Source organism: Theobroma cacao, chromosome 9 (genome assembly GCF_000208745.1).
Source record: "Theobroma cacao cultivar B97-61/B2 chromosome 9, Criollo_cocoa_genome_V2, whole genome shotgun sequence".
NCBI lineage: Eukaryota > Viridiplantae > Streptophyta > Magnoliopsida > Malvales > Malvaceae > Theobroma > Theobroma cacao.
The window spans coordinates 4,433,410-4,456,040 of record NC_030858.1 but is presented as its reverse complement, the minus strand read 5'-3'; the positions used below and the strand labels follow the sequence as shown (position 1 = coordinate 4,456,040).

Here is a 22,631-nt window from a genome sequence, read left to right as displayed (position 1 = left end):
TGTACTCTGCCAAAACATTAATTGTAAAAAAACAAGGAGTAAAATCTGTCAAAATGTTTATTGTAACTGATACATAGCCTCTCAGATCTCTGCAAAAGTGCCAACCGCCTTGTCCAAATGGCGGGGTTAATAGCAATGAAGTACTGAAACAGAAATTAAGAGCAAAGCAGCGGGGCAAAACTATTACTAACTCCTGACAGTTTCAGACCCCCCCACCCCGGAATCTAGCATGTATTTCTGTTTACATTCTACTCTCTTTAGGAAGCCCCATTCTGCATTTGGGTTTTGGCCCAAAAAGTCATAACATATCTGTTTTTACCTGAAAGTTTGGTTATTTCTACTCCTACCATGCAAGGTTAATATTTAAAAAAAAAAACTATGCAAGGTTAATTAGCTAAGGTAAGATTTTATACCATATTTTTTTATTATTTTCCATTAAATAAATATAACAAATAAACAAAGTTACCTGTATAAGCAAATAGTAATTCCTCGTCCATGCAGATGATCTTATTCAAAGCATGCAATTGAAGGAACTTGGATTATAATATTTAATTAGAAGTAGAGATGAAAATTAAGCAAGTCAAGTTGAATTTGGATCATATCATTTTAAGTTACATATATTTTTTTAAAAATTTGAGTAATTTTAGATTTAAATTATCATGAGTTCAGGTTATTTGACACTCAAATTAGTCACATTCAAATTATACATATTTAAATCATTTCAAGTTTGAATTATTAACTTTTAAACTACAATTGAATTAATTTGAACAAATTATTCAGATCAAATCAAATTTTATCGAACATAATTAACCATAGCCCAAAAAAAAAAAACAAATAAACATGTGCCAAGAAAAATTAAACCCCATATAAGAACCTAAATTACCAAACATGCAACAATAATTGCCCACGATACCAAATAAGCCTATGGCTATAAAATAAGACTTTAAAACAAGGGGGGAAAAGAGAGGGAGAGAAATAAACTTGCTAACAGCTCCCAACTGGCTCCAATCTCCACTAACAATGATGGGCAAAATCTCATCAAAGGAGATCAGCAACATTCGCTGGCAGCTCCTCAATAATCACATTATAGAACTTCTGGATGTCAAACAACATCCTTTCATCATCCCCGATCACAAAGTTTATTGCAACACCCTTCCTCCCAAAACGTCCACTTCGTCCAATACGGTGGAGGTAGTTCTCAGGTTGAGTAGGCAGATCATAGTTTATAACAAGAGAGACTTGCTGGACATCAATACCACGAGCAAGAAGATCGGTGGTGATGAGAACACGAGATGACCCAGAACGAAATTCACGCATGATGATGTCTCTTGTATTCTGGTCCATATCTCCATGGGTGGCAGAGACTGTATGGTCTCTGCTCCGCATTTTGTCTGTCAGCCAGTCAACCTTGCGTCTGGTGTTCACAAAAATGACACTCTGAGTAATGGCTAAGGTTTCATACAGATCACATAGTGTCTCAAGCTTCCATTCTTCCTTATCAACATTGACGTGAAACTGTTTTATACCCTCCAGTGTGAGCTCATCACGCTTCACAAGAATCCGCACAGGTTTATTCATAAATTTTCTGGTAATCTCAAGGGCCTCAGGTGGCATTGTTGCAGAGAAGACACCCACTTGCACTTTTTCTGGCAGAAGCTGGAAAATGTCATAGATCTGATAGCAAGAATTTTTCAATCAGAACAATTAAATAATCAAGGGAAATTCCCTTATCGTCAATGACAATGTGATCAAGTTTAAAGGAAATAGAAAAAGAGAAGGAATGTCAAGCATCGAAAATTGAAGAAAATAAAAAAAACCAAGAATAAGATTAGAACATATGATAAAGATTTATGGCATAAAACTGACCTGATCCTTAAAACCTCGTGACAGCATTTCATCTGCCTCATCCAACACAAACATCTTAATGTGATCAGCACGAAGTGACTTCCTTCGCAGCATATCAAAAACACGACCAGGAGTGCCAACAACAACATGAACACCACTTGATAAGATGCGTTGGTCTTCACGGACACTGGTCCCACCAACACAAGCATGAACCTTCACACCAAGATAGTCTCCTAGTGCTCGCATAACCTTCTCAATCTGTTGAGCTAACTCTCTAGTGGGTGCCAAAACCAAGGCCTGACATTCCACCAAACTATAATCAAGTTGTTGCAGAATCCCAGAACAAAATGTTGCTGTCTTTCCCGTCCCAGATTGAGCCTGTTGAATCACATCAAGTCCCTTACAGAAGGGAACAATTCCTCTTTGCTGAATTGCAGAGGGTTTTTCAAAACCTACAAAACATAAGCTTGCTTAGTTGATGGACCGTGCATGGTATGAGGTGAAAAAGCAAAGGGACACTTCATAACGCATCAATATTTTAAATCACTTACCTCTACTCATCACTCAAAAAAGCACATCTATATTACAAAAGGAGGTATAGAAACCTCCTAATTCTATGAAGTGGGAAAAGCAAAAGTTGCAAAATAATAGTAATAACAATAGCATACAAAAGACAACATCATTACATATGTACAGAGACGCAAAAAGAAAGCAGAATTATGTCTACCGTATGCATAAATTCCCCTCAAAAGATTCTGTAGCAAACCCATGGCATCAAAAGTATCATAAACTTCATCCCATGAGGCAATAACATCCTGTCCATCAGCTAAAAGGCTGTAGCAATCAACATTTCAAAACAAGAAATTAGTATCTGTGTTACAAAAAGAAACAGAACGCAAAGCATTTAAAAGCTAAACTGTTTTATTAAACAAAAAGAATAAAGACAACATCTTTAAACAAAAAGCTAAATGCATCTAACTAGACAAAAAAAAAAAAAAAGAGAAAACTCACAAGTCATTCATTTTACTATCAAATTGGCGAGCATCAAATTGCGATCCCTCTGGTGCAGCCCCTGCCATAACTGCATAAAAACACAAAAAAAAAACTCAAAACAAGAAATACTTAAAATGCAAGAAAAGAACCGATAATTGAATTAACTATTGACAATGCCACAATATTTGAGACAGAAAACCAGGATTTCAATTCACACAACAATTTCTTTCGTTCCCTGGCCTTTTTGTCCTTTAAGGAAAACTACCATTACAAACAATTCTCTATTTCTATGTCTAAGGTTCCTCTAAACCAAACAAAATAAGCATTAAAAATACAAGAAAACCAAATCGACAAACATAAAAATAAGTCCTAAAAGTCCAATAAGTATCAATACAATTTGGCTACCAATACGTATCAATTAAATCCTAAATATTTCAATACAGTCAAGAAATTAAAAAGAAAAATATCAAAAGGATGGCTAATTAGAATAAGTTGCAATATTCTCACCAAAATAGGTAAAAAAAAAAAAACTATGAGCCAAATATTAAAATAAAAATGTAGAAAAGGCCATTAGAAAAAAACATACCTGGAGATGATGATCGATGAAAATCGAAAAGTCGCTTTTCAAAAAAAAGAAAATCGAAAAGTCCAAGTGATAAACAGAAGCTTATTCTGAATAAGGTTTTCGATGAAATTAGAGTTTTTTCCCAAACTCCTCGGATCAACGCCGCGGAGTTTTAAGGAAAAAGATGTTGGAGAAGAGCAAAGTAAGAGTGAAGAGAGGGTGACAAGGGTTCGGTGTCTCAAATACATGCAGTTGCCCTCCAAGGGCGTGGGCCTTTTTTGTTACGTTTCCGGATTTGCCCCCTGGTTCGTAAACCGAGTCAAACCGTTTAAATTTTAGAAGGGAGTTAGATTCGGATCACATATGGGCTTTAGGCCCAGACCGTATTACTCATAAATCCGTTGCTTTTTTCCATTGTTTTTATATTAAGCTCTTTGTTCTAAGTTACAATAAAATTTCTATAAATTAATACTCCTTTGATCATGAAATTTTATTAATTAATTTATATATTAATTAATAAAAAATAATTTATTAAAATAATTTTTTATTTTTTAAAAAATATTAAACAATATATATACTGTGTATTGTGATTATACGAATATTACTTAATAATCGAATTACGAATTATCATTATTTTATGTATTTGTTTAATCAAAACAAGTTTATGAATGTGATTAGTCTTCTTAAATAAAAGTCATAAATCTATCCATTTTTACAACAAATTAAAATTACATTGGGTATATACTTAATTAATATACTTCAAAAATATTAAGTTAATAAAAAAATCTAAAAAAACATATAGTATCATAAACGGTAAAACCAAATATAGTATTTTTCGTTTCAACGATGTAAAGAAATCGATAATTACAAATCTGAAAAGTTAATGCAGTAAAAAAGGTTAGAGATGAGATTCAAAGAGACATTAATTTCAAGAAAAAACAAGTAACATCAAAATTATATTTAATAAAAGCTTCTTAATCGAGTCATTTATACAAATAATTTTAATGTATAAGAAAAATATTAATTTATATATCAAGTGGGGATCTATGTGTTTTTTTTTTAAATGTAGTATCTTATGAGTTTAGGGAATTATTAATTTATCATTTTAGCTTTAAGTTGAGAATTGTCGAAAATAGTATTTAATCGAGATTATTAATTTATTAAGTATTAATTTATAGAAGTTTTTATTGTATATTGTTTATGATTTTCTATTTTAAAAAAATTATAAGTATATTAATTCAACTGCAAACAAAGTATCACAAATTTATACTTTCAATTCAAAAATTATATTTATAAAGTAGAGCAAGACTTATAACTTCAAGACATATCTCTTATTAATATAAGATTCATAACATTTTATCTAATCCACTTGTGCAATACTCTCATTGTATTGACTCTTTTAAGTATAGAATAGAAAAATCTACCTTGATTCGAGTCTATCTTAATCTTAATATTTCTTATGAGAGTCTCATATTTAGTTTATCTCGATCTTGATATTTTTTATAAAAATTTCATATCAATAAAGAGTCGAATAAATTTTTATATTACTTATTATGAATGTAAATTTTCAATCTAAAAAACTTACTTATTAAATAGAAAAAGTTTTTTGTGATTATGTCATTTAAATTTACTTAATAATATCGTATTTATCAAATTTTGGACAAAGTTAATTGCCGACTGATTAAAGTTGTCCCATCCGCGAAAAGGTTCAGATAAAAAACGGACCCACGAAGGAAACACAATCCACCAGAACTCCTAGGTTCTGGCGAAGTCAATGCCCTGGCACAAGTACGAATGTCGGCATGATTATAAGATTGGTTTTGGATAAGCTTCTCCAAATTTGTCCCTTTCCTTCTTTTCGCGTTCTTCTTCCCACGTACAAAGGCAGGTAAGACTGATTTCTCACCCTTTCCTTTCAAAGGCCGGATTGATGTTGGGCTGCAAAAGTTGAGAGAATAAAAGAATATCCGAATGGATTGATTCCGTTCTATTAGATACCAAAGGTAACATGCCATGTTGCTTAAAGCTCTCATGCAAACTGTAACCACGTTTATCTGCTACAGAATTTCACAAGTAAAATGACTACAACATTGTACTCACTCAAATCAGCCGGCACAAAACATGTGATAATCATTTTATGGGCAATTCAAAAAGTAATTACCTTTACAATCATTATAACTGATGTGTTCGTGTTAATCTATTGGAGGATTATGGCATGCTGTTCTACCAGACCTTCTTGACCATTTGACCAGGATCAGGCATGACTTGAGAGTTATGATACATGTTGATCACTACCGTCTTGTTGTTTAGTAAGAAAAGCACCTTTGGCATATCCTATGTTTCAGCTCTATAATCTTTAGCAGGCTTCTCAGTTCTCATGGCCACCCCCAGATTGTGGTATATCTCTGTGACTTTCAAACACAATGGCTATGGAATGTGCACAAATGACTTCCAAACTGTGATATGACATCTACAAGACCCCCATAACCACCAATTGCAGTAACCTGACAAGAAGAAGTTGGTCAAAACATGAAAAGTATTAACAAATACAAAACACAGTTCAAATTAAAGAAGAAAAACTAATAGCAAGCAAGCATCACTGAATGGAAATGGAAATTTGGAACATACACCAGATGGGTGCAATGAGACTGAAAATGCTGATTGAGGAGCACATTGTATCTGTGAAAGTATCATTCCATTCATGTCAAAACGGCCGAGTACAGGGTCTGCACCAACAGCTAATATCTGAAATGGAATCACGCAAATTATTAGGTGGAAAGAAGAAAGAAAAGACTAAGGCAACCTGACTTATTTGAAAATGACACATAAGTTTAAGAACAACATTAAGTAAGCCATATTGATTAAAAGTCACAAAGTTGGTCTGCTTCAAAAACCCAATTCCAACGTACTTGATTGTCATCAAATACTACATCCTGTATAGATGCACGGCTGGATATATTTGAAATGCATTCAGATGCAGGGAGATTCCAGACTGACAAGCTCCGACCACTGCCACAAGCCTGCAAAGTTAAAAATGTTTCATTCAGGAACCAGAACAGCACATAGCACATAATAAGCTCCTACCATAAATTCTCTTTTATTTGATTCAGCCAATACTTGAAAAAAACCTTTTCAATATGATTAATAGGTGTCTGAAAGATCCATGTTAAAGTGGGGAAAAGGAAGTGCTCATAAGACCCTAGAATAGGAATCTCTCCAATTAAAATATCTATAGACTTCAATTGCTGAAGTCTAAGAGATTATACTCCGGTAACTGACTTCTAAGAGATTTAACCAGGCACAACCACCAACAATAACGAGGCATTTCATTCAATGTTATTGAAGGCCAAATCTTTGCTGGGCTGCACAATATCTTATTTGTTTGATATTTATAATGAGAATCAATCATAAAAACACCATTAGGATTTCACCCTTAAGCTCTTACCAACCAGCTCTCACTTGCATCTAGAGCAATGCAGCTAACACAGGAGATGAGTCCCTTCAACTTATTGTCCTTCAGCAGGTCAATTACTTTAATGCACTTTCCACTTTTGCAATCTATTTAAAGACCATATATATTAGTCAGGTCACAATAGGTCATTATTCAAGACTATATGTTGAATATAGAAAAATTATTTCATTTTGCCATGTCAGTGATGGTGGATCTCACACTAAATATATTCTGAAGCTAGAACTAGCACATGAGAGAGTAAGCTAATTTCAACATAAGATTAAACTAGCTCTCTGTAACTCCTTGAAAATAAGAAGACAGACTGTTACCCCATATTCGTGCAGTCCCATCCTCTGAACCAGTGATAATCTGAACACCAAGAAAGATGATCGATTAGGAAGTTTGCTCTGTATCTCCAACTTAGATAGATAGACGGCTACAATCAGCATAAACTATATGGTAATAGCACAACAGGACCTTTTCTTTTTTTGATGAGTAATATTTTTATTAGCATATAGGATAAATAACCGTGGTTGATTAAATGAATAAAATGACAACCCCAAAAAAGTTCATTTTCTGTCAATTAATAAAATGAAACCCAGACTTAAAACTAAAAGAATAAAGTTGTGACAATAAGGATTATTAATCCCACTGTCTGAAAGCAAAATTAAATTAATAACCAAAATAGAGAATCACAAACAGAGGGGAAAAATTGACCTGATTGGAAGAGGCACGGGCTACTATACAATGCAAATAGTCTGAGTGGCCCTTAAAGACCGTTTTGATTTCACTCTTCTCCTGAAAGCTCCATTGGAAAGGATGTTAAGAGTCAAAGCAGCTAGCAAAATAAAGGGAGGAATTTAAAGCTATATCCCATGAAAATGGAAAGTATTAACAATCATTTCCCAGAGACAACATGAGGAATGGATTCACTTCAAAACATACCACATCCCAGCAATATGCACAGGAATCACCAGCAGCGGAGAAAATGGATCCCCCCTGTTGTAGCAGAGAGTGGAAAAAGAAACAAATTCATAAAACATAATTAGCCACAAATATAAGCAAATGTCAGAACAACCTACAAATTAGAAGGAAAGGTATTAAAGACCTGAGGATCAACAGCAATGGCATTATTCTCAGGAATTGGAGAGAGAGCACCCCATGGACCTCTGAAAACAGCAATTAGTTGATAAGAAAGAAAGCAATTCTTTTTCAGTGACTTCATAGTTTTTCCAAAAGGAAAAATAGCAGCCGGGAAAATAATATATAACCAGGAGAACACCAAGAGTGAAAATAAGCAGAAAATAATGTATCACAGGTTCAAAATCATGCATAGGTTTAGACAGAAGACATTTTACAAATATCTTTTGGACTCAGAAAGCAACATATGACATGTCTTGTACATTAGAAGCTCCATGCATAGTCAAACCCACATAATAGGAGAGTGAGGGGAGCAAATGGAGTGAGCCTCTAAAGATTAACTTTAATGAAGAAGTAGAAGGATATGCATTACCACACACAAAAGCATCTACTACAAGCTGTGATTACTCACTTATGTTGGGGATTGACCAAGTCAAGAACTGGCTTCATATGATTTCCTGCAAAACATTAAACAAATTGGCAGATTAAACACATTCAGCAAAAGCAACACGTAACATCATTGAATAATAAGTATGGGCAAACAAATATTAATTGTAAGATATTATTTGAGGAAACTATAAGCTTCAAACAAAAGATAAATGATTTACTGACTACTATCAACTTGAACTTCTAAAACATACTTCCAGAAGCAACAACTTCCTAAAGTTCAATGTTTATAGTCATACCAATGACATGTTGACAACCTCAGCTAAAATACATGCGAAATTGCATTTCCTACCCAGAGGAGCATTTGAAATTTTGAATGATAGGAAAATACCTGCTGGGTCTCTGCTCAATCTAAGTTTCAAAGACAAAGGATGGTAAAACAGATGGAAAACATTGAACACTAAAAGAAAATTTCAGAGATCACCACAAGAGGACATTAAATTAACATAAAATAGAATAGTACTCTCACATAGAAAACACATGGGTGATATAAAGTGAAAACTTTGAATGCTATCTTATCAAAAGAATGAGTTAAACAGTTCCAAAATCTGGTACCTTGGAAGGTAATAGGCACCTCCGATTCAGTAAATTCCTTCCACCTCCATCCTTTAATTTTACCATCATCACCACAACTGCAAAAATGCTTTAAGAATGTGAACTGCAATAATCAAGGGCTCATAGACCATTGGAATGAATTCCAATCAGACTTGGTTAAGTTAATGAATAACAGCAAGATTCAGCTTGAGCTTGAAATAAGCTCAACCATGCTACACAGAGCAATTTCCTACTCTTAATGCACATAATTATATGAAACAAAACTACAAAAAGGATAGATTTTAATAACATCATATTGAATTAAACCTTAATAACAAAGAATCTTCGCCATTGCCGTAGAATTTCACATCATACGCAGGTCCATCATGCCCTTCAAGGAATCCCTCCGGCTCAGCCGGTAACAGCCTGTCAAATTCCACCACAAGCCAAAGCACAACCAGTTACTCTCACTCAAATTCAAAACAGTAACTAATTAACTGATTCAAAGTTCTTTTACCGTTGAGCCCTAGCACTGCAAAAACCAATCGGCTGCAAGCAAACGTGAAATTCAAGTAAGAATCATTTCTATTCTTCAATGAAACTCTTCTTTATATATATGAAAAAGAAGGAAGAGGAGGACTCACAAGTTTGGAGACGCAAGAGGAAATGGAGTAAGAAGCGATCGAACCATCGCTGGAGGCGACGACGACGCATTCCGGGTTAGGGTTTAAGGAAGGAGCCCAAACGGTTCGGAACACGGTTCGGGTTTGGATCTCTCTGTCCCTCAATATGCTCTCCCTGTACGCTTCTTCGTCCCAATTTGTTGCATCTCCGCACATTTTTCTTAATTTGAATGTTTATGGGGGCACGGCTTTCGTTCTCGCTGGGGCTCCGAGCAGCTTTCCCTTCATCAGTTGTCACCATCGTAACTCAGGAGCTTGAAGAAGAGAGCGGTGGGAAATGTTGGGCACTGTAAACGATGTCGTTTTCAGAGGCTGGAAAACGGGCTAGGAGCCCGAGATTCATTTGGGCCTTTTGGGCTCAACCGGAGTTTGTATGTGGAAAAGCCGACGTTTAGTTGGTAATACCGAAAAAACACAAGAATAGAAATTTACACTCTTTTCTTGACTGTCACCAAAGTGAGTTTCGGCATCTCCAAAGCCGCTCTCTGGAGAAAACCCTAAAGATTCTCCCCCCTCTTAATAAAAACCGAACAAAGACTAATCTTTCTATTGCTTTTTGTTTGAAGATCTGATTTTATATTTTCTCATCTCAATATCTGCCCCATAAATCTCTCAGCATTTCCCCAGATTTAGAATCTGCTAAAGTTTTGTCCTTTGAATCCGAGTAAGTTACGTATTTCTAATCTTTTTCACTTAATCACGCAGATCTATTTACTAATTATATCACTTTGCATATACTTTTTATGTCGTTTCAATAGATTTATTTAATAGGTTCTTGCTTGTTGCTATGCTTTTTGGCCCAGTTTTTAATTTTGGACATGCATTTTTTTTATTTGTTCAGGTATATGTTGAGAAAATAGCTGAGATATTCAGATAATCTTCTGGGTATATTAAAGTAGCTGAAATTGATTGATTGCCTGAAATGAGTGATAACAATTCACCACCTGGGTCGCCCAAAGGAAACTCAGATCAGAATTCTGAGGCTATCCAATTGCCCAAAGATGATAGCTCACTTGAAACCATAGTTCGAAGGTTTCAGGATACCATGTCCTTAGCAAAGAAACACAAGTTTTGGGAAACTCAGCCTGTTGGTCAATTTAAGGATGTTGGGGACACAAGTTTACCTGAGGGCCCAATCGAGCCTGCGACCCCATTGTCTGAAGTCAAACAGGAACCTTATAACCTTCCGAGTCCGTATGAATGGACCACTTGTGATATGGATTCAGAAGAGACTTGTACTGAGGTTTACAATCTTTTGAAGAACAACTACGTCGAGGATGATGAGAATATGTTTAGGTTCAATTATTCCAAGGAGTTTCTGAGGTGGGCTTTGCGGCCCCCTGGTTATTACAAGAGCTGGCACCTTGGGGTCCGTGCTAAGGCTTCAAAGAAGCTTGTTGCTTTCATTACTGGTGTCCCTGCAAGAATAAGGGTGCGTGATGAAGTTGTGAAGATGGCAGAGATCAATTTCTTGTGTGTTCATAAGAAGCTGAGATCAAAGAGACTTGCACCTGTGATGATTAAGGAGGTTACTAGGAGAGTTCATTTGGAGAATATTTGGCAGGCAGCGTATACAGCTGGAGTTGTTCTTCCGACACCAATTACTACCTGCCAGTACTGGCATAGGTCATTGAACCCCAAGAAGCTTATTGATGTTGGCTTTTCTAGGCTTGGGGCTAGGATGACAATGAGCCGAACCATTAAACTCTACAAGTTACCTGATTCTCCTGCCACCCCTGGATTCAGAAAGATGGAGCTTCGTGATGTCCCTGCTGTCACTAGGTTGCTCAGAAACTACTTGAGCCAGTTTGCTGTTGCTCCAGATTTTGATGAGAATGATGTGGAGCACTGGCTTCTTCCTACTCAGGATGTCATAGATAGTTACTTGGTTGAGAGCCCAGAGACGCATGACATAACTGACTTCTGCAGCTTCTACACTCTTCCTTCGTCTATTCTTGGCAACCAGAACTATTCAATTTTGAAAGCTGCCTACTCTTACTATAACGTCTCCACTAAGACTCCATTGCTTCAGTTGATGAATGATGCTCTTATTGTTGCTAAGCAGAAGGATTTTGATGTTTTCAACGCACTGGATGTCATGCATAATGAGTCTTTCCTCAAAGAATTGAAATTTGGACCAGGTGATGGGCAACTTCACTACTACCTCTTTAATTATCGGATACGAAGTGCCTTGAGACCATCTGAGCTTGGTCTTGTACTCTTATAGGTTGGTATATTTCAGCTTTGGTTCTGCAGTTTTGTTTCCAATTTAGGTTTGGATTGCATCATATTTATTGTTCCACTGCATCCACGGCTAGGGATGGGGTTTGCAGTGCATGCAAGAGCAGCCTTTATTGTGTTACTGAGCTTTAATTGCTTAGGAAATACAATATTGCTGACATCGCAGATTGTTCAATGGACACAAATAATGTTGAGATTTTGCATGTGGTTTATTCTCAGTCTTTATAATGCTCTTGCAGTTTTTCCTTGCCTCTTCTGGTTATTGTCCCTGTTTCATATTTGATTAATTCCTTTAAAGATTAAACAAAGCTGCAGCAACTGCAGTTATTTCATTTCATTATTTATCTGGCGATGAATTTTTGCATGGTCAATCTGAGGGGAATGGAGCAGACTTGCCTAGAATGACTGTGTGGTCTTTTGGCAAGTTTTCATGAAAACAACTTTTCGAGTTGCATTTAGCTTTGTCATATTTGCAATAATCGCATAAGAGGTCTCCAATTGGATGGTGTAAAGTAAGCTCTTGTTCTTTCATTTTTGACATGCAACAAATGTTAATGATATACTTAGCAACTATTTTCAACTTGCAACAAGTTTAATTAATTTGCTGCCACTATAAAGAGAACAGTATGACTTCCTTTATCGTTCAAAGACGCCGCAGTGGGCATTAGCGCGCTCATCCTCTGTGGACTCATCAATGGCGCCGCTGTAGGAGGCCCAACACTGGCAAACCATCCGGGCTTGTTATTCGTCCTTCTCAATGGAATAAAAAGGAAAGATGGGGAAGTGGGAAAAATATTACCTTCGTAGTAGTAGAATGTGGCTCCCACCTCCTGGGTAAACAAAAGCCTCTGTACCTCTCTAGTTATGTTACGAAGAAAAGGAAACAAGCCAATTTGAAGAGTGATTTCTTTGAGTTTGACTTGATTAACTTATAGGTGGTTTTGAGTTTTGGCTTGAAATTGATTAAATCTTTTACATATGATAGAGCTTTATTTGATTACAGAAGCTTAGATATCATACCGATAAAATTAAAGAAAATAATTAATTGCCACTTGTTAACCTTTAGAGTTATATTTGATATTAAATACTATCAATCAATCAAAAATCATTAATGAATTTTTTTAGTCAAATTGTTAGCATTTGATGTAAAATGATTTCTAATGATTTTTGTTTAAAAAATTTATTTTGAATTTTGTTTAAGGTTGATAAAGCCTCATTCAACTTGAGCGATCCATCCCTATACCAAACTATTTTGATTTTAAAATTTAACTTGAATCAGATGACTAAACCTACCTAAAACGATCCAATCCTAGTTAACAGGAACATGAAGATGAGGTGACCCGATTTTTCATTGACCCAAAGTTACAAAATCCAGCCTGACCATAGCCTTCCAATTGTCACCTTGGTGATAATGCTCTTATTCAACCGGCACCTTCTTCCTCACATGCAAAGGCCATTAATCATTAATTTGTCTTACACATGTAATTACGTATTAGAAATTAAGTATAAAAGCTTATTTTTCCATTTTATTTCGGTCAATGCGTGGTCCTCTGGAAGAGAAAGTATGGATAACTCTGAGAATTCGGAATGGAGAACATTGAACTTTTTGCTGCACTAGCAAGAAGCAACAAAATTCAAATAACTGGGGAGTTATCTCTCATATGAATTAGTCAAGTCACATCCCAAGAGAAAGAAGAGAAAACACTACCAACAATATGTACATGTTCTAATTCAAGGGGTCATCTCTATTGTTAATCCACATTTCCTAGGCCATGAGCAGAATTTCACCTCGAGAACCTGCAATAAATAAAACATACAAAATTTATAAGAAATGGAAACATAATGCTTAATCAAGCAAAAATATGAGCACGAAATATAATAATACATTACATGTTTCAAAAATCTCTTTGGCCAACTGTAGCAGTGAATCCATATCTTCAGCCATTTTTGAGACTCTTTCTGCCTCTTTAACTGCTTCAGCTGCAACAAACGACTTATTTTCTGCTTCAGCAATCAAATAGGCAGCAGTTACTGAAGCTTCTTCAACTGAATCACAAGTTACATGCTTAAGCCGCATTCCTTTCTGATTTGGGCTAGGTGTCTTTGTCCCAAATGTCTCATCTTTTCTCATCTTGTACCGATTCTGCACCTGTGTTATTATGATAATAAAGCAAAACAGATTTCATATTTCAGATCTACTATAAGGTTACCCTAACAAAACAATCCGCAAACACAATTTACTTCCACAGCTTTAATAAATTCTTTCGTGGCTCACCCACATTTTTTTTTCTCGGAAATGTATATTTCTTAGCAGTATATACTTCCACAACTATGACAAATTTTTTCTTGGCTCACAACATTTCTTTCTCAGAAATATATATTCTTAGCGGCTAGAAGTGTATTAGTTAGACTTGTGATCATCACTACAAACTTGCATACATATTTTTTTAATATTTTCTATGCACAAATCTTGAGCCTTCTCAAATCAAGAAATGGGTAAAGATTCGAAAGCAAAATGCCTAAGATAGTCAGAAATAACAAAAAGGCAACAAAAATTTGTAATAAAATCTAAGAAACGCTATGGTATTTGAACTATTAACTTTTGAGTAAAGTAACTTTTATTCTATCTTTAATTAAATATCTTGGTAAAAATTCGAATTATAAGAATATTATAAGTGTTGTACATATCCCCAAAGTTATATGTTACTCCATAGAATGATATGTCAAATAGAGGGTAGTAGTAATCGCAGCATCTAAATGGCTGGAATTTCTTAATATATAAAATTTTGCCATTACAAGGCAACAAAGATATTCAAGAAACGTTCTAACTAGTCATATTCTGTTAAATTAATCATCTATTAGTCTGTCAGAAGCTCATATACTCGAAAGATGTCAATTGCTGGTAACACTAATTAGAATATCACATTGATGGAGGATATGCGTTTTCCTGTTACAAAAGAAGTTTTATCAGCAATTTGACTCCAATTATATTTTCCTTTTGTTCCAATGAAGACATATGAAAACAGATAAAAGGTCATGTAGACTCTTCTTCACAACTCATATCAACAGAGCACTTTGATCCCTAACTAGAAGTGCAGGACCATTGTGCAACAAAGAAGCCCAAAGTCATCTCCATAATTTATCTCCTATAAATAGGATCTACAGCAATCCTATATGAAGGGCGATTATTTTATTTATAGTAATCTAAATGACTTGAAACTAAACATTTCAAAAACTAGTAGATGGCCACGGATAAAAAGAAGGATAGAATCATTCACCTTTTCTAGTTTTTCTACTGCAACCAGCCTTTTCAACCTTGAACATAACTGCTTCCTAAAGCTTTGGGGCACCTCTTGCCTTTGCTGCACAATTTATTAAGGAAAGAACATACTCATGATTTTGATAATGTAAGCAAACAACCAGAGAGAAATTAAGTTACAATGCTGAAAATAAGAACCCAAACAATTAAGATAGAGAGACATCAAAACAGTAAAGGAGCAAGAATTTTGAATACCATCATCTAAGTATTCACGGTCAAGCATCATTTGGTATTTCTGTGCACCTCAAATGAAGATTTGGAAAAGAAAAGGAAAGAAAAGGAGCTACATGGAGGCTGTAGCTAGCTTGAGAAAATTCCAGGTTTGAAAAGCCCTTAGCAGCAAGCCTAACATGCATAGCAGGACCTTAGGCCCCGAGTCCCTGACATAGTTTCTTTAGAGGGGAAGCTCCTCTAGCACAACAGAAATTCACATGCATGGTTTCCTAAGATCCAACTGTTCCTCAAATTCAGTCTTAGCATCAATAATGAGATGTATGGATTTTTTAACAGCCATTTTTACCTCTGGGATGATTAGAGACAATATCTCAAAATCAATCTGGACATATACACAAAGTAGCAGCAAAAAAGTCTTCTACATACACAAGCCCACGTAGACTTTTGAGATAATCAAAATGTTCTTTTCCTAACCAAACAGGTACCTTTCTGCGCGGAAAACAAATTAATGATCATGAAATGATGACAAAAATGAAAATTACATGGTACCTCAATGTAGCTGATAATTGCTCTGTTATCTGATCCGTTTGGCTCTTTCAATGCTGATACAGCTTCGATAATCATTTCATTGTACCGGCTACAATTATGTAATAATGTCAAACAGCACAGTACACAAATGCTTATCACAAAGAAACTGGGGGAAGGGAGAAGAAACAATTACTAGCGATAGAGCAGAAAACTAAAATTCGAAATTTAGTATACCATCAAAACATCTTTAAGAAGAAGCAGGCTTGACCCCTTCATTTCATATTAAGAGGAAGAAAAAAATTCGTTTCTCCTTGATAACTTCATGCAACTATATAGTAACTAAAAATGATAAATTAACTAAAACTCCACGAAATTCACTACCATAATCACGGCAAACTTCTCAAATTAACTACCAATGCATCAATTAAGAGTTTGGGGGAGAATTAATGTATAGCATTGTTATTTGTTACGAAGCATTATAAAGGTTGCTAATTTGTTAGGAAATGCATACAGTGATGAACAAATGGCCAAATAAATGCATTTTGGAGAAGAGAGACAGAGAGCGAGAGAGAGAGAGTAAAAAGTGCATACTTTGAAGCGAAGCTTTTTGACGAATCATCAGCGACTGGTTTCGACAAGGCATTTCGCTTAACAGGAACAGAGCTCTGCGGAGTCGAACCGTCGGAGTTTGCTTTGGGCTTTGACGTCCTTGATTTTTCCCGGGAACCATGGCCGCCGGAACCACCACTCAAATTCCGCCACTTGTCCTATACAAACAGAATGTCAGATAAAGAAAATAAAATAAATTTTCAAAAGAAACTATTGAAAGATGATGGGGAGGGGGACCTTCAGATCAATGTTGGAGCGAGCGAAGAGGAAGGGGCTTAACTCCGGGTCTCTTTGGATTGATTTCCAATTCCCTTTGCCATATTTGGCTACTCCTGCTCTCAATGCTTCTTCTTCTTCTGCTGTCCACTTCTGCTTTGGATTCCCCATCGCTCTATCTCTCCCTCAACGATGCGCAGCGCCGCTACTGCCGCCAGCGCCACTCTTTCTTCTAAACCGACGGTGACGTTTCAGCTTTGAAAATCGTTCGACTGCTCGGGTCACGTGCCCGTTTACAGACACATACTTTGCCTTTGTTTACTGGTCACTAAAACGACAGCGCTTCAATTTTTTGCGGCTTTTGAGAGGAGTGGGCTTTTTACAGAGTCCACCAATCGTTCTGCTCCACCTGGAATCGAAAGTGAGTTATACCGCCTTAAGTGTTATTGTAGAATAATGGTAACATAATTATATTTATAAAGCTGATTAAATTTTCCATTACAACTGATGGTTAAGAATCATTAGCCAAAGTTAAACAGTCGTTAATCACCTTCTGGTTGAAGAAAAGGCCAACTTGAACAGTAGGGAAAAGAAAAAAAAAGTTAAACAAAATTAAAGAATAGGAGGAGGCAGTTAGTTTATAGTGACGAAAGTCGAATTTTCATGACGACCAATGGTCAGCCAGCCCGATACGGTAAAGTGGGAAGATGATGAGGAGGCCAAAAGGTGGGAAAGGTGAAATTGGCTAGTTGCTTCTGATAGGACCAAAAACAATTTTGCTTGCATAAATTAAAATTTGTTGGTACTTAATAATTTTTACAAGTCAATGTATGTTATATATGGGGCCTTAGTGTTGCCCTGAGTTTGTCTCTTCGAGGAAATTAAGGTTCATGTTTACGGTGTACTGTTACTTAAGGGTAGGTAGCAGCGAGCAAAGGGAGGTGTCGAGGATTTTCTTTAAAATTTAGAAAGTTATTAAAAAGAAGGGTACCAATAACATTACCAAATGCCAACAACCCATAGGTGCATGGCAAGTTGCCAGTGATTTAATTGTCAGGGCTCGGAAGAGGAACAAATACAGGCAAAGGCCCAAGAAATGGGGTAGTGAACTCCCAACCAATGCCTTTTTTGGAGGCAAGGAAGCGGTTGGGAGAAAGCAAAGTAATGAACGGACCACAACATATGGGTCTGCTCAGTGGAGTCTAAGCCCGGAAGCCATTTCATCAAAGCCGGACACTTGTCGTGATCATACCCGTCTTTGTTTTTATTCGATTCCTTTGTAATACAGGGTAGCCCCTTATAAAAGGGGTCTCGAATCCGCATGAACATCAAGGAGCGCAGTGCCAAGTGCAAAACTCATCCCAACTTGTAGTGTGTGTATCCGAGTGAGCAAAAAAGAAGATACATGGCTATGGGTGGGAACAAGCAGAAGAAATCTTTCTCTTTTTTCAGTTTCTTCAAAGCTAAGAAGGATCGTAGGGAGGATCATTCATATTCAGCCGCCGAAGACGTTTGGAGCACACGAAAGGTGTATCCAAGTGATGAAGACAATACGCTCAGGGTGGTTGCTGAGCCTGGTATTGACAAGAAAGCTTCTGCTTTCATTGCCAATTTCCATGCAACTCGTGTCTCAGAAGCAATTCATCACCAGCTCGCAGGCTGAATATGAGACCGCCCCCTCATATGAAAGCCACTTCTCCTTTAGACCACACTAGCTAGCAAGTTCCCTTCCAATGATCTTCTGTTTTTTTTCAGTGAGACAGCAAATTGTTCTTAATCATTATCAGTTTGTTTATAGTTTCTGAACAAAAAATAAACATTTGCGAATTCTTATAAAGAAATCAGTCGGGCGAGATTTGCTTCTGTTCAAGTTTTTATGTATGATTGTTTCCTTCTTTCATTGGACAAAATACATGGACAGTCTCAGTCCTGTATCCTGTAAGCACCCTGTTTTTTGCTTCTATACTAATATTAATTCTACCTATAAATCATACAACACCATAAATCAATTTCCGTGTTCCTTGCATTTGGACTTAAATGAACAGAAAAGCTGATGTTTCAAGGTACCTGGTATTGGCTGAAAACTGAGTAGCTTAAGTTGCAGGGTTTCTCTACACTTTGATTCTGGGATAGAATCAATGTCAGTTCATGAGCTTCGGCTAGTGGAAATAGTAAATGAAAAATGGAGCTCCAAGGTACTAATTTAAGTTAATTCACGAAGATTCATACTTGCTAGCAGTTTCCTAGCTAGTTGATGAAACAGCAATGAAGGCTGGTGTTCCTTAAACTCTGAAACTTAAGCAAATTTCAGGTTAGTATTGGGCGTTACCAACGTATATTTTGAATTATTAAAGAATTAATATATCCGATGCGTACCCTGAGCCGAGTAATTCAAGCAATTTTCCGCAGTTTTGGTTCGAGCAAGAATGCCTGCCTTGCTGCTGCTTCTTGGTTAAGCTTAAGCAAGTAAGCATTCAGACAGAATATGAAATAATTGGTACCTCCATGTGTGTGGAATCTGACAAATCTCCACTAATAGGAGTTATGGATTGCTCCGCACAAATGTACTACGTGATGTACACATATATCCTCTCATCACTCTTGCTTTAATTTAACATTTCACTCATCACATGTCACAAACATCCTTTCGCATTTCCTTTTATGTTTTAGCTCCTTTTTCAGTACCATCTTTCCTTTTCTTCTTGCCAGCTTTCAATCAAAGCCAAATATTCTCCCGCAAAAGCATGGCAGAGAGGAAACCCACAATAAAATCTGGAAATAGTTACAAATGCTAGCCAAGACGCTGCAAAATTTTCAGCTTCGGAATATCATTGGCAGTAACATGAAAAGTTGCACCTGTACAATAATGAATCAGAGCAGTGCCAACTGTCAAGCACTTGAAAACCAATGGCGAGGGTCGCCCTAAAACCTCCTGAATTCGTTCGTCTCTAGAGAATGTGCAAGCATCTGGCATCCTTGTAGCAAATGCATGAACGTATGATCTCTTTGTTTTGCACTTTGGTCTATGCAATGACCCCATGTCTTCCAGAAAGGAATCTTGCTATCATTGAAAAACACTGTCTCTATTTTTCTAATATTGCTTAAACAATACAAATAGATGCTTTATTAAAGCTCAATCTGTTGGTTCAATGCCTTTAATCACGTGTTCCCTTAGGTATAAGATTGTTTAATGAAAATATCTGAGGAAGTATTTCTTGGCTTAAGGTATCCATTGCCATACGCAACTATATTCTTAAACTTAAGATTTTAGATTTTTTTTTGTGAAAAATGTCTTACACCTTCACAAGGGTAAAATATTTTAGACGAAATAATTAAAAAAATCTCTAAATTATTTTAAAAATTTTAAATAAATTTTTTATTACGTTCAATCAAGTATTTATATTTTTCTTTTAAATCAAATAGGACCTTATATTTTTATTTTAAACCAAATGAGTTTTTATAACTAATAATTAACATAATCAAAATATCACTTATCATTTTATGTCATGTGCTGTTAACACAGATAATGACATGTTATAATTAATTATGACATAATATACTTATATATTATAATTGATAATGACATAGAATGCTAATATAGTATTATGATATGATTATGTGACATTTTCACTTTTTATATCAACACCACATCAGTGTTATGTGAAAATAAAATGATAAGTGGACTAATAGCAATTAATCAATCATTAGTTATAAGAGCTTATTTGAGTAAAAATAAAAATACAAAAACTTAATTAAACGTAATAAAAAAATTTAAATTTTTTTAATAATTTAAGTAGTTTTTCAAATATTATGCAAATATTTTTAAAAAAACATTATCTTCCATCCAAATAATAAAGATTGATGAATTTATTCTAAAAAATATTTTACTCCAAAACAGCATGCCCAAAACCAGGAGTAGTATAATTTTTTCTTCTCTTTTTTAAAAGATTGCTGCTACCTACCATGAGTAGTATAATTTGACTACATAACACGTACATGTTAGGTATTTTATCATTTTGTATATATTTAATGTAGTAAATGTTAGTATGTCTTTTTTAATAAAAAATAAGAATAAAGGTTAAATTTATTAATTTATAATGTGATAAATCAATTTTACATCCATTTTTAATAGATGTAATTTTTTCATAATTTTTTTTAATTTGATTCAAATATGGTCGAGAGTTAAAATATTCTAATATTAAGATGATAAACAAATGTATATTTTTAAGTTACTAATTAAAAGAAAATATATATAAAAAAGGAAAAAAAAGTATAATATTTAGAAAAGTCTCTGAATTAATTTTTAAAAAATATAAATAAGTCATTATTTTATTATTATGTTCAATTAAATTTTTATATTTTTATTTTAAATCAAACATGCCTTTTATGACTATCCATTATCAAATATGCCTTTATATTTAAAGTATAAATCATCAACATGTCACGACTAGCCTCACAGTTTTATCTCACAAAAGGGCTTTCACATGTCGATGTGGGATTAATGGCCCATTACGCCATGACATTTTCACCACTCCAACAAAGGTCCATTATTTTCATCACTCCAAACAGAGATACACTATCTTCAGTGTCAAATTGCTAATAGTTAAAGTTTATTCTGATACCAATTGTCATTGTTCACATTAAATTGCAAGGTATTGTTCACTTTGGTTTGGTCTCATAAAATATTTCTTATAAGTTGAAGATGATGTATGATTTCACTTTAGTACACAATCAATGTACGATTTATAACTCTTCATTAAGACCATGACATCTTTTATTGATGTAGAATTCATGGCTCCTTGTTGAGAACGCGGCATCATAACCATTAATCAAAGATTAGTTATCAAGATCTATTTTATCTAAAATAAAAAATATAAAAACTTAATTTAACGTAATAAAAAAATTAGAATGATTCATGAGTTTTTCTAAATATGTAAAAAAATTTTGATAAAAAATTTATAATGACCCTATCATATGGCAAGAACATCGAAATTTGAGGTAAAATCGTTTTTAAATTGTATATTTAAATTAATCTATATATAAGGTTCAAATTCTTCTTCCTTTAACATGTTTGTAATTATTTTTTCACGTTTTTATTTTATTAAGAAAAGTTGACAATTGGAAAGCATTTAAAACGGTAGGCAAACAACATTTAATTAATATGTACCTAAAAGCCGTGACTTTTAACGAAAAGTTTATTGATGTGATAATGACATCAATGCGACAGGTAAATTCAACATGTAATTCTGTTCAATTCATTGTTTAAAAAAAATTAATGAGAAAATAAACCCCTATTGCATTATTGCATTCATTATCATTATCTACTTGTCCAAGTTTTGGTGATGGTTTGAAATTATTGACACGTTCGATTGTCGGTTTTGTTAAAGTTAAGTTTAAAAAATATTATTTAAATTTTAAAAGTTTTAAATTCTTTATATGCAAAAGAAAATGCAAAAATATATCCCTTTATTTATAATTTGACTAGAAAGCAAATAAAGGTTTTGAAAAATTAAAAACAAAAAAAAAAACTTAAACATTTTATGAATAAAAAAGTTAATGATTTTATTTTTGGCTTAAAACGATAGCGATTAGATACCCCTTGATCATTTTTAATCAATTATGATCTGTTTGTTCTATACTTGCGCATATGATAACTTAAAAGTAAAAAAAGGAAAAGAAAAAGAAATAAAAAGATATGGAAATATGAAATAAGGACCAATTACTTGCAAAATGTTTGGGACTGTAAGAAATTTACATGATTGGTAGAGAAAAGAAGGACCAATTTGAAAGAAAGGAAATAATTGACCAGGAAAGAAAATGAAATCGAAAAATATTAAAAAAAAAGGGGGATCAAGGTTAAATTTGTCAATATAGTATTATTTAATA

General features: G+C 34.7%; 3 protein-coding genes across 5 annotated transcripts; 1 reads left to right on the top strand and 2 right to left on the bottom strand.

Annotated features, from left to right (window-relative positions):
• Positions 842-9,924, bottom strand: LOC18588362. Its single transcript, XM_018126778.1, has 20 exons — positions 9,620-9,924; positions 9,493-9,524; positions 9,303-9,401; positions 8,997-9,073; positions 8,407-8,452; positions 7,963-8,023; positions 7,800-7,853; positions 7,572-7,652; positions 7,184-7,223; positions 6,849-6,961; positions 6,313-6,423; positions 6,032-6,148; positions 5,824-5,907; positions 5,402-5,457; positions 5,129-5,341; positions 3,425-3,576; positions 2,857-2,926; positions 2,573-2,679; positions 1,867-2,297; positions 842-1,674 (listed from the first exon to the last, which is right to left on the bottom strand). Exons 1-20 carry the CDS (start codon positions 9,812-9,814, stop codon positions 1,039-1,041), a joined length of 2,775 nt encoding a protein of 924 aa, XP_017982267.1. The 5' UTR covers positions 9,815-9,924; the 3' UTR covers positions 842-1,038.
• On the top strand, positions 10,058-12,855 carry LOC18588361 (glycylpeptide N-tetradecanoyltransferase 1). Of its 3 annotated transcripts, none has more exons than XM_007012710.2 (3): positions 10,058-10,322; positions 10,500-11,885; positions 12,525-12,855. In XM_007012710.2, the coding sequence occupies exon 2, from the start codon at positions 10,581-10,583 to the stop codon at positions 11,883-11,885; it is 1,305 nt and encodes a 434-aa protein (XP_007012772.2). In that variant the 5' UTR covers positions 10,058-10,322; positions 10,500-10,580; the 3' UTR covers positions 12,525-12,855. The 3 variants fall into 3 exon arrangements, with proteins under 3 accessions (XP_007012772.2, XP_007012773.2, XP_017982834.1); XM_007012711.2 differs by having other exon boundaries at positions 12,518-12,855; XM_018127345.1 differs by lacking the exon at positions 12,525-12,855 and having other exon boundaries at positions 10,082-10,326; positions 10,500-12,161.
• Positions 13,481-17,096, bottom strand: LOC18588360 (telomere repeat-binding factor 4). The gene is made up of 6 exons (XM_018126586.1): positions 16,767-17,096; positions 16,512-16,687; positions 15,942-16,029; positions 15,178-15,261; positions 13,790-14,048; positions 13,481-13,696 (listed from the first exon to the last, which is right to left on the bottom strand). Exons 1-6 carry the CDS (start codon positions 16,914-16,916, stop codon positions 13,665-13,667), a joined length of 789 nt encoding a protein of 262 aa, XP_017982075.1. The 5' UTR covers positions 16,917-17,096; the 3' UTR covers positions 13,481-13,664.

Bases quoted from the DNA above. Each gene is read 5' to 3' on its own strand.
- LOC18588360 (XM_018126586.1), bottom strand. From the start codon at position 16,916: ATGGGGAATCCAAAGCAGAAGTGGACAGCAGAAGAAGAAGAAGCATTG. The intron at 16,688-16,766 runs GTCCCCCTCCCC...CTGTTTGTATAG, and splicing joins GCTCCAACATTGATCTGAAG to GACAAGTGGCGGAATTTGAG. The intron at 16,030-16,511 runs GTATGCACTTTT...ACATAATTGTAG, and splicing joins TCAAAAAGCTTCGCTTCAAA to CCGGTACAATGAAATGATTA.
- LOC18588361 (XM_007012710.2), top strand. From the start codon at position 10,581: ATGAGTGATAACAATTCACCACCTGGGTCGCCCAAAGGAAACTCAGAT.
- LOC18588362 (XM_018126778.1), bottom strand. From the start codon at position 9,814: ATGTGCGGAGATGCAACAAATTGGGACGAAGAAGCGTACAGGGAGAGC. The intron at 9,402-9,492 runs GTAAAAGAACTT...GGAATTTGACAG, and splicing joins TGCAGTGCTAGGGCTCAACG to GCTGTTACCGGCTGAGCCGG. The intron at 7,224-7,571 runs GTCAATTTTTCC...CTTGGTGTTCAG, and splicing joins CCCGTGCCTCTTCCAATCAG to ATTATCACTGGTTCAGAGGA.